The 15,616-nt window shown below is 41.8% G+C and overlaps 2 protein-coding genes across 4 annotated transcripts in view; one reads left to right on the top strand and one right to left on the bottom strand.

Annotated features, from left to right (window-relative positions):
* Nucleotides 1-572: 572 nt before the first annotated feature.
* LOC144213041 (protein phosphatase 1D-like) lies at nucleotides 573-4,280 on the bottom strand. 2 transcript variants are annotated; one of them, XM_077741284.1, is made up of 7 exons: nucleotides 3,582-4,280; nucleotides 3,157-3,385; nucleotides 2,884-3,008; nucleotides 2,627-2,805; nucleotides 2,328-2,555; nucleotides 2,156-2,240; nucleotides 573-1,916 (listed from the first exon to the last, which is right to left on the bottom strand). In XM_077741284.1, exons 1-6 carry the CDS (start codon nucleotides 4,084-4,086, stop codon nucleotides 2,160-2,162), a joined length of 1,347 nt encoding a protein of 448 aa, XP_077597410.1. In that variant the 5' UTR covers nucleotides 4,087-4,280; the 3' UTR covers nucleotides 573-1,916; nucleotides 2,156-2,159. The 2 variants fall into 2 exon arrangements, with proteins under 2 accessions (XP_077597410.1, XP_077597409.1); XM_077741283.1 differs by having other exon boundaries at nucleotides 2,624-2,805; nucleotides 3,582-4,277.
* A 2,724-nt stretch (nucleotides 4,281-7,004) lies between these two features.
* LOC144212387 (roundabout homolog 1-like) overlaps nucleotides 7,005-15,616 on the top strand; it is a 41,589-nt gene continuing 32,977 nt past the window's right edge. The window contains exons 1-3 of one of the 2 annotated variants that reach the window (XM_077740218.1): nucleotides 7,005-7,238; nucleotides 9,490-9,627; nucleotides 9,872-9,946. In XM_077740218.1, coding sequence (XP_077596344.1) covers nucleotides 9,540-9,627; nucleotides 9,872-9,946 — 163 coding nt within the window. In that variant the 5' untranslated portion in view covers nucleotides 7,005-7,238; nucleotides 9,490-9,539. Of the gene's footprint in view, nucleotides 7,239-9,489; nucleotides 9,628-9,871; nucleotides 9,947-11,872; nucleotides 12,329-15,616 lie in introns of those variants that run through there. The other variant, XM_077740219.1, reaches the window with a different exon arrangement.

The raw sequence follows: 15,616 nt of genomic DNA, 5'->3' as shown, positions 1-15,616 counted from the left end.
CGTCTGGTCCTTTCGAACTGGCAGGGAGGCAGTTATAACTTCCGTTTAAAAGAGCAACACTGTGTGTAAGACTGGGGGGCATAAATGGTATTGCAACTGGGACCTTTGCAATGGCACACAATGATACCAATGATGCAGGAAAGACATTATATAGTCATTTATATAGATTTTAAATAAAGGAAAAAGGGAAAAATGTTCATTTCTTTTGCCCTTGATGAAATGTAATTAATAAAAATAAGTCATCTACAGGTAGAATGAGAAACCTGAAGTCATGCAACAGGAAGAAAAAAGATGTTTTGCATTTGCAAAGAAGAAACTTGTTGCAAAAATATATAAATAGTCAAATGGAAGGCCTTATGTTATTGTTTCACCAATTATGAGCATCAAATAAATTATAATGATGTCATCAATATCAAACACAACAGCTACTTCTAACCCAAAAAAATACCTTTAGACTTCTCCGTATTAAGGGGTGCCGAAGTTATACATTTGAAACATGAGCACACTGCTACCCTCTCCTGGTACATCATGTCATCACAAACGTTCTGCAGCATCAGCAAAAACAGAAAGCCCAACATGTACAGGGAACGTTTATTATATCACAGACAGTGTATATTCCGTCACTTTTTAAGGATGTACCTCATACAGTCTGTCCTGAGAAGTGACGCCCGTAGAAAAGCCACACGTTCGCAATGGGGCAAACGCAACACGGGCCTATGGAAGTCTATCTATAAGCTCTGGAAACTTCACGACATAATTGATGTGAGCATGCCAGATCGCTGAATTACTTTGCATAAAGTATTGTACAAATTGCATAATGATGCACTGTACAAAATAAACTGAATTGCTGCAGGTGCCAGATGAAGAAATGAGTGTATATATCCGGGAAATTCCTAGACATCCTGTGAAAAAGCACCAGGTTTTTTGTCTGTGCTAAGGCAACCATTCGGGTAACAAAGGCAACCGAAATGAACTACAACAAGAACTCAGCTGCCAGGTTAATAAGTTCAAATCAATGTTAAGTCACATGAACCACAGGGGTGGTTTTTCCTAAAGAAAATAGTGACCCAAATGTCAATCAAGTGTACAGAAGAGGCCATTGAAACGTTTTGAGCGCATCGGAAATGGTTCAAATAGCTTATACGCGCTGTTCGGAACATGCTAGGAATGACGAGATTGCACAGAGTGTCAAGACGCCACTTGGATTTGGTCATAATTTGGGGCATTTCTATTCATAAATTTGATGATAAACCTGTTTTTTTAGGGCATATTGGATTATATGGTCATATTTGATTCGCTTTTGGTGAAAAATGCTCAGAAATAAAAAAAAAAATAGGTCAAAATCCAAAGTATCGCGAATTAGACTAAAATATACGGTGCCCTTTTACCCTTGAAAATATCCTTTACATTGCGTATTGATATATAATTTTATATCCATGTATGAAAATAGACAGGAACATCGAAACAATCTACAATTTCTGTAAAGACTAAAATTGAAGGATGAGGCCGAAAAGTCTAGCAAAAATGGAGAAAAAGCTTCAAAACAAAATACGCTTAAAAACCTCATATTTACAAACGAGTGACATTATGCAAATAAAGTCAAAGGGTTTCCAAAAGGAGGCTCGCGGCCCACACGCAAGAAGTCGTTAGGGTTGCTCTCCCGCGTGTAAACGTCATACGACAGACCATTTGTCCGGAACTGACCTCGCCAATGGTCTTCGAGGGCGACGAGACCTTTTCATTGGGCGAGTCCGGTCGGCTTGGAAAGGCCGAGTCCTGTTTTTGGAAGGCTTGGAATGCCCCCAATGTCCGACGGGGGCGCGCCGGCGCAGAAGGCCGCTTCGTATAGGACGAATGCCCACTCTAGAGTCCTCCATCGATGTTTTGAGTGGAGAGGAGGCATTCTCTGCTTCGTGCTGATCAAAAAGAAATATAGATAAGGACCAAGAAACAAAAACATTGTCAAATCCTGCATTTAAATAATTCAATAAATACACCATATTTCATGAGCTGTTAGAAAGGGATAGAAACAATTAGATAAGATTTATATCTGTCATTTTTTGACAAAAGCCTCAATATAAAGCAAGTCTATTTTGCCATATATTCACTTATGATAACTTTTAACAGATAATTAGACAAAGCAATGATAAGTCACCTGACTACCACTCCAGGCATGTCCATCCTTCATGTTCTTCTCCATAGATCTCATCTTCATTAAACATGCCATCTTCACGCTCCACCTGGGAAAAACAAAAGAAAAGCATGACAAATTATTAAAAGTTTCCCCTTTAAGACAATTTTCCAGACCAAAAGAATGAACAGCTTACCTTGGGAACCTCATACGTGTTATACGGAGTCCCCGGAAAGGGAATGTGATCGATTCCCTGCGACATGTCCACCACGATTTCATCTCGGTGGACGGGGAGGGACGGCGCGCTGGGTTCTTGCAGCGCCAGCACGATGACGGTGGTGTTGTCTGCACGAAGCATGCGTTCTTTCCAGAAAAGCAGCGCCGTGCACCCCAACCGACAGGCACACGACATTCCCTTGGGACCCTAAGTGCCACAAGACAAACCACATAATGTACAACTGAAGAAAATAATAATAATAAATAATGACGCACCACCATTTTGTCGTGGCTGTTACACATATTGACGGCATCCTTTGGGGGCATCATGTTCCACAGCCCATCACTGCCCAGGATAATGTAGCGATGTCGTTTGGGGTCAAGGGTCATCACCGTGGTATCGGGCTCGGGCGACACTACGAACTCTCCGCTGTAGAAATCGTAGCTCCACAAGTCACCTTTGAAAAGAAACATGGCGGATGAGCAAAATGCAGCCGTGTTTCTCGGGGAATATCTTTTTAGTTGGGCGTGGCTACCGAGAGATCGCGCCACGGCCAGGAAGGGAATCTGATCGATGACCGTGCTCCTCCTCACGGGCCCGTTGTGGGTGAGTTGGGGTCTCTTCCACACGACCCGGTTCACCCCGGATTTCTTCATGACGCTGTAGTCAAGTCAACACAACATTTAAAACACCACATTTACTATTGGCATAATGTGAGGCCAAATTTTTAATGCGAGCAAAACAGCAGCAGAACTTGATGACAATATTGATCTTTTTGATGACTTTTTTTTCCTCCTTTGACACGCACCTGCCACCCAGTCGCTCGATCCGTTCCTTCTCTTTGGGAAGTTCTGGTTTATGATCTTGCGTGACTTCCAGTGCTTGAAGAGTGATGGCCGATTCGTTTTCCTTCACTCCCACCACCACTGCCGAATCTCCCACGTGAGCCACGTACATTTGAGCTCCGCGGATGACGATCACGCTTGCCGTCGTGCCTGACGTACTGGGGAGCCCCGTTATTGTTTTGGGCCACTCCGCTGCAAAGAAGAAGAAAAAAAGTCACATGACATCTTGCAATCACAACAATGCAGGTTTGGCTTTGCCTGATGGCAGATGTTGATGGATGTTTGTTTGTTTTGTTTACCGATTGTGATGACTTTCTAGAGTCATGAAAACCCACCGATGTTATTATTGTGGTGTCATCAAACATAAACAAGACCTATTTTGGCTTACGTAGTTGTTTCCACATTGCATGATGGCAAGCGATGAATCCTTTCCGTAGGGCAGCGCATACTTCTGACTGATCCTTGGACCAAAAGCCCCTCTGTCGCTTTAACAAATCCCATAAATGTTCCCTGGCGAAATAAGCCGCTTCTCGGCCTCCGTGGCCGTCAAAGACGGCGAAGAACGCCACGGATCTCCGGGTGTCGACTTTTTGGTCTGTGGGCGTCGTGCTGCGGCGGCGATCGTCGGCATCATCGGTGCCGTCGGTGAGGCTCTCGAGCCACATAGCCGAAACTGGGCCAGGCTCCGTGGGTGCATTCGGAGCTGGGATCTCGCTGGGGGCGGGTGCCGTGGACTGATCCACCTCAGCCTCCTGTCCCTGGATCTTGGCGTCGGGATCGCTCGCCTCAGACGTGGGCTCGTACTCGATCCTGATCTCGACAACATCCTCCATGTATTTTCGGCCGCCTTGCTCGGAAAACGCGCTCATACGAAAGATGATTGCGTCGTCCATGATGGCTAAGGCCAAGTGCCGCCTGGCGAGACAACAAAAGGACGCACTTAGCGGCTAAGTGTAGCCGATGAGCTAATTTTTTGAACCGATTTTGCCGCGATTACACGTACGGCCGAAACCTTGCTTCCGTCTTTATCCTCTTTGCGAGTCACGTGACAGGCACGGGCTGCGTCCTGACGTCACAACGTCGACACGCAAGTCAACAGACGCTCAACACGCTTCGTCCGTCCGCATTTGAAATGTTCAAATTAAATCAACTAAATACGGTATGTAAGCAAAGATCATCTATAAATCTAAATGTTTTTTTTTTTATCCATACCAACGCTATTGCTCAGTCACGATGCATCGCCTAATTTAAACTGGTTATTTTACCAAGTATTCCGACTATAAGGCCATGTGGAGTTAGTATTGATCCAATGATCCAGGTGGTATTAATTTGTATCAATGCAATAATCGATCATGATAAAACAACAAAATCTATGAATGATGAAACAATGATCTTTATACCATGATTAGGCTTGATTTATGTCATTGAATTGAATAGAAATGAATGCTTTTTATTGACTTTATACAAGAATAATGAGATTTTTAAGCTCCAATATGACCTGCACAAATACAACAACCAACAAACAAACAAACAAACATGCTTAAAACTCAGGTAAAAAACCTATTTGGGGTTTGTGTGTGTGTATATATAACACAAATATTATTATCATATTATTATTTAGTTTATGTGTTTGTGCACTTTGAAGTGAAAGCGTTAAATCTCATTATACAAACATATTGCTCTCTATAGAACGTACTGGTGCTTGTTCTTTTCTGTTTTATCTGTGCACATGTTCATTTATTACACCACTTAAGTAGAACAAAAAAAAGAAGGTAGGAGTTGTGTGTGTGAAAAACCACATTTGAATGATTTCCTCATTTTCCCAAGCCGTGGACTTGACTTTTTCTTCGCCAACTCCATCACTGTCTATCATCCTTTCAGCCCTCATTAATAGCCCAGGCCTCTGAGGTCCCCTCTTCTATCCTGGCCCCCCATTACAGGTGAAGAGGCAAAGTGATTTCCATGTAAATGGTGTCAGAATGCCATTTTCAAGCAAAGCTGGCGAGAAAATGAATTCCCGCAGACGAGACGTATTACAAAGGAGCAATGACACCCCAGTTGCATTCTTACACATTCCCCCATGCCGCCGTGCTATAATGGCCCATCTGTAAAAATAGCTTTGTTTGGCTGCTGGAGTGTCAGTCAACACAAGCCAAGCAGAGCAAGAGGAAATGGGGATTTGAATATTAGCATATAAATATGGACGCAAATTGGACTTGAACTATAAGAGGAAGATCACGCGTCGTCGTGCCGGAGCAACTTTTCCCCTCCAGTCAAACGATGAATATTTTTGGAGACGTCCAATCCATATCAACCAGGAAGCGATTGATTGATGCTGTTTAGGCCACGCCCCTGGATCAATTTGAAACCCATTTCATGAAGGACACAATGCAGTGAGAACAGTAACTTGGGTCTAAGTAACAGGCAGGCTTTTTTTGAGACTGTGATCAAATTGCAATCTTTTTTTTTTAAAGCTTGTTTCCCCAGGAGATGATTATCTGTCCAATGGTACGCTCTCGAGCTTACTACGCAGCAAGAATGATAAATGGTAGTGTTTTTGTCTCCAGGTTGATTCCAAACTAGATTGCTGAATAAGGCCAAAGACTTTAATAAGAGATCTCTTCAATCTCAGGATTTACAGTAACCCGGTTGCCTCTCTTATTAGTCTTTTTTAATTAAATTGGACGTCTTGGACCGTCAAAGGCAGAAAATGACTTGAGTTGGGGCAGCCCGAGTTTTGACGCTTTTTTGGGGCTTTCACTATTGAATGCTGCTGTGAGTTTACTTAAAATGTGATTATAAGGAGATAATACTCCAGATTTTAATTGCTTAATGGCAAATATTTAAGTTTGATTTATATAAGGAGACAATATTAATGAACATATAGTATGTGTATACATGTGCAAAATTATATAGCCAAAAGTTAATTTCCATTTTTAGTCTCTTGTGTAAGTTAAGGTTAAAACAACAAGATAAGATCAATAATGAATGCAAATACCACACATTCTGATTAGAAAACATGACTGAAGCGCCTTTTCCGATCAATTCTCCTCTTTTTTTGTGTGGCACACAACACAGGATGCATTTATCATTTATTGAGGCAATGTTTTTCTCAATAAAATCAAATTAAAAACATACCCCGAATCAATTCCAAAGTTTTTCAATCAATTTCCAAGCGCCCATTCCACCGAGGTTACGCTACAGGGAGACAATAGATTAAAAAGCAGCACTTTTATTGATTTTTACGACCTACCGACAGACACGCAAATATAAGAATGGGCTTTTTCTACAATAGCTTTAGACTGTCTCTATGATAATTTGAGGTTATGCTTTTTGTGGCCTGCTCCTTGCTGGGCTTTTCTTCTTTGCCTCAGTGTGTCACCAAATGAGAAAAAGAAGTAAGAAAGGAAATGAATTCTGTTTTTTTTTTTTTTTGCTGGGAAGAAGGAAAAAAACCAAGTACGTGCGGCTATTTTGCTGCAGGACGCAGTAGGACACATTTCTGCAGTCTGTGCACAGCTGTCCATAGAAAAATGGTGACTGCAGGAAAGTTAAAAGAAAAAAATACTATCTAAATCATGAGATGAATAGCTGTGTCAAATTTTTAGGTTAGAGGTTTCACTCAGAATAATGAAGAAAAAGAAGAATACATAGTGATGTCGGAAATTAAATGGATGAGTGTATTGCTGTTTTTGATGAAGATGATATTGAATGGCAAGATGCAAGATGCTGTGTAATGTTGCAGCCTTTTAGGACCCTGAGGAGAAAGTGGACCCAGGTTGCTGCAGAGGTAGTAGCCATGCAATTTGTATTCAGCCCATCTGATAGCGCTCTCTTGGATCACAGATGGATTATGAAGGATTTTCCTTCAGGATGAGCAGCCCCTTGCTTGATTTGCTTGCCTTTTTCCCAGCTCCGCATTCCACCTTCTTTTGCTCCTTCAAGTCTCATCGTTTCAATGCTTGAACGCCGGAAAGAAGCACATTGAAACATTTGCTTCAAGCAATCAATGGAGATGTAATATTGGAGGAATCGCCTCGCGGGGGTAAGTTGGAAAGTTCAAAGCTTTTGGCTGTGAAGTTGACTCTTTTCCCCATTGTGGACTTTTCCCTGCATTTGTGCATATTTTGAGAAAAAATGTGTAATTATCATTATTTATTTTTACTGGTTTGATCAATGACTTGCCCTGACATTTGTGTCTCTGTCTTAGGATATTATTTGGTGGCTTTCTTTGGCTTGTGATGAATGAAATCCTTCAGTGGTCTTGGAAAACCAAAAGGGATTATCTTTTGGATGTGTTGGAATTGCATTGAAACTAATCCAGACTCGTGGAATCACATCCGTACACTTTTATAGTATATACATAAACTCTAAAGCATTATCCCCACATGATAGTACTATTACCAATGTACTGATTGTAACCATTTTTGTACCAGGATTCCGAAACGGCATACATATTTGCACTAGTGGAATCAATTGACAGTTCATTGGTGTTGTGGGAGCGGAGGTCAGTGTCCCCCGTGACTGCTCCACAGACTCATCCTTCACGCCTCAGGCTAAATTCCCTCCTCCCCACGGCGACTCATCCTTTTTATGAAATGCCAAAATGTCTTGCGGCGTATTCGTCATTTGTCTTTCTATCACATCGTTTGAAGCGGCCTCAATAGTACCAGCTTGTCCTTTCTCGGGCGTTCTCCTGCAGATGAACCTGTCGCTGAATCTTATGTCCTTGTTCTGAACTCTACTCGTGCTAATACCGTTTTCAGGGCCTTTTCCGATTAGAATACTCTCTAAATTAGGGTGGAAAAATACGAATTAAGTTTAGGGACATTTTTGATGACAATAAATGAAGTTCAGGGACTTTTCGGGTGACAAATATCTGCCTTTGTTAACCTTTGACTTGCATCATAAAATGTTAAACATTCTTGTCACCTGTGGGAATGCACTTAGGAATTTAGTCCATAATATGACAGGTGCTGCAGGTGGTTAGGTCATTCTGCTCAAATTCCTGTGATATCACGCCAGAGTACATATATTGTGACCTGTCGAGAGAGTACGCGCTCCTGTGCTTTCTTATTGACGATATGTTAGATGGTGAGCTGCTATGATTCCTCGCAGTCATAGCCCGAGAAGAAAGAAATCAGCTCTCCCGTCACTTTTGATCAGAAGACTCTGCCCTGGGTGCACTATGCCTGAAAATAGCTATTTTGTAATATCTTCCAGTGGAGAGCATTTGACATGTGAATGCATGTCGCCATTTTTCTGCCCACACCATCAATTGTACTGGTAATAATCACAGTAGCATAGATGCAGATGGCCATATTATTACATGAGTTTTGTTTTGCTAAAGTAAAAATCAACAAGGAATCCACAAATTGAGCCTTTTAGAGCAAATTAAACTGCACCATGTCAGCCACATTTCAATTTCACCACTTTCCGCCATGTAAAATCATGTATTCATACACATGGTGTGTTCAGACAATAGTGCTGAATATTTATGCCATTTCTAGTGGTAGGATATGACTTTTTCTGCCTGGAAGCATCTTTATTGGATTTTTTTTCTTTCTCCCAATTCCTTATTGATGTGTGGAGGGAGCACGCCGCGACGCCATGCTGACAAGATTCCACGCAATCTCATTAGCCGAATTCAGACTGCGGCGGGTGCATTTGCGAGGTGTGCCCGCTTTTGATGGGAACAACATGCGTATAACTACACACGGAAGGAAAAAAATTGCTGGTGTTTTGTCTTTATCTGCAAAATAGGTCTCGTTGTTTTTCATGAATGGCTGGAGTCTTTTTTGGAGGAATTTTGGTGGCGAGGGCTGTTCTTTTTGCCGAGCAATTCAAGTGGCACATGATGTTGGTGGGCGGTGGGCGCCAAATCATGGTGGGAATCTATCTGGCTGTCCATCAGACAGACGGGATGAGTTGCAAAGCTTTTTCCAGCACAGATGGCGGATCAGTAGAAATGACTGATTTCTGATGCCTTTTTCTTGTACTGATCTTATATTTCAGACTTCCTGGAAGTAAACACTTTCAGGAAGAAAAAATAAATCTATAATGAGTGAATCCTCCACGTTACCATGTGATTATTTTGATGTAAAAAGACTATTATTTTTATGGTATTACTTAAGCTAGACTTGGTTAGTTTAGTTAGCAGTTTGTGGCCTGTTTTTGGAAGGATTCTGTTACTCCAAAAAGGGTTGAAATGCTGTTGGAAAATGATATTGTGTACTTTATAGACATGATATTGGTTTAAAAACACATATGAACTAAATATGATATTTGTATTCCAGGTGTATCAGGTGGTAATTCCAAAGTGTGCAGCCAGTTGCCAGGTGCCAGCATGCAGGCTCTTCCCACCACATTTCTTCTCATCAACCTGCTTGGTGTCATGCGATCAGAACGCAGCCGCACTTTGGACATTTCATCAGGTCAGAAAATTCCTCATCATCTTGCATGTTGTTAAATTGCCAATTTTACCAAAGCTTTGTCAAGCTTAAATAATTGGTGATTTGGATTTTGACATCAACATCACCTCTGCTGTACACTCACTCATTTGAATTTTGTGTACAATACTAGAGCAGTAAAATGATCAATTTTTGACTTTACTTCACTGTCGATTCATGCTTTTTTTTGGATTTGACTGACTTTCCTTCCTGTGTTCCTCAAAAACAGACAAGTACAGAAGAAACATTGACCTCGTCACTCCAAAACCTGAAACAGAACAAGACAGCAGCTATGGCTACAAAGGTAAAAACACAACTACATCAATCATTTAGTCAACATCCTAGACTTTCCACATAAAAATATAGAAACATCTTAAATTGAAGACATTTTTCGTGGCAGATTATTTTTCCTTTCTCTTCTAAAGATGAAAAACATTGTGTGTGGCTGTGTGTGTGTGTGTGTGTGTGTGTGTGTGTACTTGTGTGTGTGTGTCTGAGCATCATTACGCCCCAACCAGAAAAGAAAAAAAATATGAGGAGACTGTAAGAAGTTGAAAGGCTTTTCATTCTTGAAAGAGCCTGACTCTGGCCACCATTTTGCTCATTTAGAAAGAGATAGAGTAGAAGAAAAGACGAGCCTCTATTGCCTCACGGTAGCCTGCTGTGTTTTGGGTGAAAAATGGGAAGGAAGATTCTTACTCTCATTTAGCATTCCCTTTTTTTGGATTGATGTGCTTTGTATCCATAAGTGGGAGGAGCATCTCATTGTATAACGTCCATTTACAAAAAAAAAAAAATCAGATTCATGTAAGAATGCACGTTTATTTCGTCAATAAGAAATTTGCCTTGTTGACATTTCCATAGGAGTGAAAAGTAGGAATGAGTGTGGGTGTATTTTTCTTTGCCATTTGTCTTGTTTTGTGTTGCCATGAAGATCGGCATGTCTTTGTGTCCATTCCATCTTTACCATCTGCTCCGGGCTGCTTTGTCATTTCACCCAGGTTGTAAATATTTCTCTGATATTGCCACACATTCTTCTCGCACTTTGTTTCCAAAGTAAGTGGGGATGCTCATTATTTTTGCTATGTTGCCCCTATTTTCTTCAGTCTTTTGTCTGGAATGACAAAGTTATTACATTCCTGCAATGTGGACGAGTCCCTGAAACTAAATGTCATATATTTTTTTGAAACAGTAACTCGTTTTGAATTAAAAAACACGAATTATTAGGATTTCAGTACAACGTTTTCTTCAATGAGGCTTGTTGGCCTGCAGGTGGCGTACTTGCATTGTGACAGGATGGGGGGGAAAAAGGATAGAAAACAAAAGTTGCCTTATTTTTATGTGTCTTTTGATGTGATGACTTGCAGGCACGGTGGCCATTGGGTGGTCAACACGTGTCATTTGGGGCCACAATATGTTCAGCATCCAATTCCAATCATATCTAATTTCCCCCATGGCATGCTGCAGAGGTCAGGGGTGAGGACACCAATCGATTTTTTTTCCTTTTTTGCTCATCTGGAGAGACACAATGCTGCTACAGACTGCCTCATTAAAAAAGCCCCCTTTTCTCTGGGCGCTTTACAGGTCGAGCTGAACTGAATTTCTTTGAATTACTGCTTTGGATTGCACTATTCCAATTGTACATTTGGTACATTCTTATCTCTTATGTTAGTATTAGGATGAGGAAAAAGTCAAGCTATGTTTGAAATAAAAAGGTTGTTGTTTTTTTATAGACAAATCTCAATTTTCAATTATACTAATGTTGGTACAGGTTGGAATGAAAAATGCTCCAAGCCATCTTTTAATTTAAGTGCCTTTTTTAATCATGTCAATTGGGAGCTCTAGTAGTGGAATTATTGTGTTTCAGGACCATTGACAGCGATAGACGTCATATATATTTGCATTATAAAAGGCAGACTGCATTAATAGCAGTGGAAGGTGGTGTTTCAGGACCATTGACAGCGACAGACGTCCTATCTTTTTGCAATGTGTATATTTGCAATGTGTCTTTTTGACGTTGATCGACGTCAATGGTAAGCAACTTTTTGGGGGGAAATGGGCATCTCAGCACGATTGACGTCAATTAATGATGCTTTCTGAACATCTTTTGAAAAACTGATGGGGAAAACTGGCACAAATATTGGAATTTCAAAGGCAGTAAAGTGGGGGTGCTTAAGAGTGGCGTCTCTTCTCTTTTTTCTCTCTCTCTTTTGGAGATGTGAGAACCCTGCATTTGGACTTTGGAGCTTGTGGCGTGCGCACGCAGACTCTCTCTTTTTTTCTTTACTCGCAGCATCGCGCACACGCGCTTTGGCTGCAGAGCGTCGTTGCGAAAAGCGCTCGAGAGCCAATTGCTTTTCGATCGAAAATGACGATCAAACCTGGGCAATGGATGTCGTCAAGTTCTTGACGCCTTTTGGAAACGAGGACTTGGAGAAGGAAAGTCATCTGCTCTCCCGTGGGCTCCTTCCTTCTTGGCCAATTTGTTGCAACTTCACGATGAAGGAGCGCTCGCCAGGGTCCGTCCGATTCGAGTGACGGCTCTTAGAAATCGGAATGCGGACCAACTAATCGCAACGCGACTCTTGTGGAATTGTTCGGACTTTGTGCGTCGGTTTTTGAATGATGCCTGCCCGCATCAAGGGCTTTTGCTGTCTTCTGGCATGGCTGCTGCACCTTTCTTCAGGTATCTCGTCCTCAACTAAAGTGATCAGTGTAAAATGCTTCTATTTGGCTTCATGTATTTGGATCGATATATTGATTGCTTAAGCACGATCTAATCGAGATAAAGCATTAGTGTTTTTATGGATGAAATATTGCAGCAGAAAACATTGTTGAAAGCATGCCATTATTTATATTGCATATTGTCATAAGGTGTAGTGGTTTGCGCGTCTGCCTCGCATTCCCACGGTCGAGGGTTCGATCCCAGGTGGTTCTCTATGTGTGGAGTTTGCATTTTCTCCCCAGGCTTGCCTGTGTGGGTTTTCTTTGGGTACTTTGCTTCCCCACCCACATCCCAAAACCTAGTTGTCCCCCCTGGCTACAATTTGTTGTCCTTTGTCTCCTAGTTCCTTTATTGGCTGGCAACTCTTGTGAGGATAAGCCATTCAGAAAATGAATGAATGTGTGAAAATATACTTTGAAACGTATGTCAACCATGTGTTGAAATTGCAAATTGTCAGTAGCGTATCACCCTAAAATTGGGGGTGTGCACCCCTAGCAACTTGTAGCCATTTTTTTAACGTCTACTAGCCGGTGTTGCCATGGAGGCATTAATATGGCCCATAGTATTCACTCAGAGGGACTAGGTACCTCTCGCACGCCCCTTTTATGCAGCTCTTATCTCACTCGGAGAAGTTAATTGCCATAATAGGTGTCAGGATGGGCGGGGTGTTTAACTCAAACTATGTTTTATGCATAAGAGAAGGAAGAGCAGGGTTAGGCCTGTCGAGTATCGGCCGTCCTCGGTGGATACGCCTAATGAGGAAAGAAAGCAGTGGGATGGAGGCCTCGTTAGAACTCTTTGGCCGCCATCGACGGCCGCGGGCGTCCCATTCGAGAAAATGTGGTTATTTCATGGCTGTGCCTTGGAAATGAATGCAATTGTTGACTTTACTGTTTATCAGTCTATTTAAAGCGTGCGTGGCTGCAGACAAAAGGTGGGGTGCAACAAAAAAAGCACTTTTTCTGTTGGCACCTGCTTCTCGCAGTCTGCTCTGACAAAGACACCTGTCAGTAGTATTAGCATTAGCCGAGGATTCATTCATTCATTCACTGTAAATGTCACAATCGGAGTGATGAGTTTTTTTTACTATGTCACGTGACTTCCCTTTTCCGCATTTTAAGGCAATTTTAGGGTGCGGCTTATACGCGGAGGCGGCTTATATGCGGGAAAATACAGTACTCACTAATTAAAAGAACGCCTCTGCAACAAGCTGCTTATTTTATTGATTTATTCCGCTGACATCAAAGTCGAACCCTACGAGGAATGACTCAATAATATTGAACAGGGAATAAGCATATACTCGTATACTTTTTGGTCTTTGAGGGAAATGCAACAACATGATTACAAACCCTCACTGATAACAGAAAAAAAATCGCTTAAATGCATATCATTGCGGAAAATAAGTGTAATCCATTGGACGTACTGTGGATTTTGCACAATTTCCTGTTTGTTTCCACGGCGACTTTTGCAGCTTTTAAGTCAAGTGATTGAATTGCGCCGTGAAAAGACACCTGGAATCCACTCGGAGAGTTTAATCGCCGAGTTTTTTTGATAAAGCTGGCGCGGCTTTGTCCCCCATTGGTTAATGACGCGTCCCTGGAGTGCGGCCGTGAATGCCATTGCCATTTTAGCTGCTTTGTTTGCAGGACTTGCAAACAACGGCTTTTAAAACAAGGAGACACGGAGAGAGAAATGAAATGAACATGTCCTCTTGGTAGATAGCCGCTTTGTACACGAGCAAATTACAGATATGCAGCTGTTGGGCAAAGAGGTGAAAGAAATAAATAAATTGAAAGTTCAAACAGCGGTTAATACCTCGCAGCATCTGAATGGCATTCCGGCGCTGAACACAATTTTTCCTGCTTTAGATCTAACGGCTCTTTTTTAACTGGTTTTTGGACGCCAAATCCAATTTCTTCGTCGCTATAGAATTGGCGCTTTATCTAAATGACTTTACCGAACAGCTGGACGTGTTTTGTAAAAATGTTCAAATATTGGCATGGGATGAAACATTTTAAGACTTGACTTTAATTTTTTTAAGTTACCTTGGTGAAGTTACGCAGAGGATTGTGTTAGCGGTAAAAACAGACTAGCTTTGAAGAAAACATGGATAGAAAAATGGAAAAACTGTATTTTTGTTCCAGTATGAATGGACTGGTCGCCGTCAACTGACTGGTCGCCCATTGGCGTGTCAACGCCACGTTTTGCTGACCTGTTGAAATCACACAGGAAGGTTCCACCTACTTATGACGAGAGACATTCTCTCCCGTAACAGGTCGACGACGGTGGCCACTCCAAATATTGACAGCCTCTCGTTATAGAACGCCGTTTGTGGAGTAGTAAGTAAGGATGGGCGATCGGAGGGCGCCAAGCTCGTTGCGGCTTCTCCAAAGCTAACAAGCCTCCCCGAGGTCTTCCTAAAGTTGACAGTGATGAGCTGAGGCTGTTGGCTAATGAGGCCTTTTTTTTTTCGCCACGGATGACGAGCTTGACGGGTTCTTTGTACACCGACCGACCCACTATCATTTTGCGCATCCCGTGGATTTGTCAATTTGGATATTAAGTTGAAGATGCCAGTCTGTGGAAAAAAAAGATTTTTCCTCCAGTATTGAACTGTCGAAATGGTATTTTAATATTGTTATGGATTGAGGATTTGTGTTGTTTGTTTATTAACAGGCCAGGTGTTGTTTTGTCATGGCTTTGAGTGGCTTTGATTTTGTTGGTGGAAAATAATGGGAGGGGAAGGATGGAATAATTCTTGCTGAATTTGTTATTATTGAATAATTTTTTGTTTTTGGTTCTGCTCTTGGAGATCTCTCCTCTCCACATAACATGCCTAAACCTTTTGAACTGAAGTATTGACTTGAGATGTTTCTTTTTTAAACATTCTGAACGCTACTCATTCACAAAAACTAGTTTTATTCTTGCAAATATCGAACCGGCCTGGATCAATCCAGTCTTTGGCGGCCGTACATTTTGTAGCAATTGAATTGACTTCCAAACGTGTGCCGATTTTTCAAAGTGAAGCAAAATATTCCCTCCCTTTTGACCCGATGGCTCGTCCATGGATAACAGAAGAGAAGCTAGCAATGATTGAGGTGCTTTCACGGCGCTCTCCCATACACCGGCTGAATTCATATTTTCAAAACACAGATTTAAAGGTCAGTAAATAGCGCGACCTCGGAGACGCTTTCCCGAGGTTGCAGCCGTACGTAAGAGCCATCTCTTCTCCGCCGGGGCGTTTTATAA

The sequence above is a fragment of the Stigmatopora nigra genome, chromosome 19 (genome assembly GCF_051989575.1).
Source record: "Stigmatopora nigra isolate UIUO_SnigA chromosome 19, RoL_Snig_1.1, whole genome shotgun sequence".
In the NCBI taxonomy this organism is placed as follows: domain Eukaryota; kingdom Metazoa; phylum Chordata; class Actinopteri; order Syngnathiformes; family Syngnathidae; genus Stigmatopora; species Stigmatopora nigra.
The sequence above is the reverse complement of the archived record's forward strand: the minus strand, read 5'-3'. Positions and strand labels throughout refer to the sequence as shown.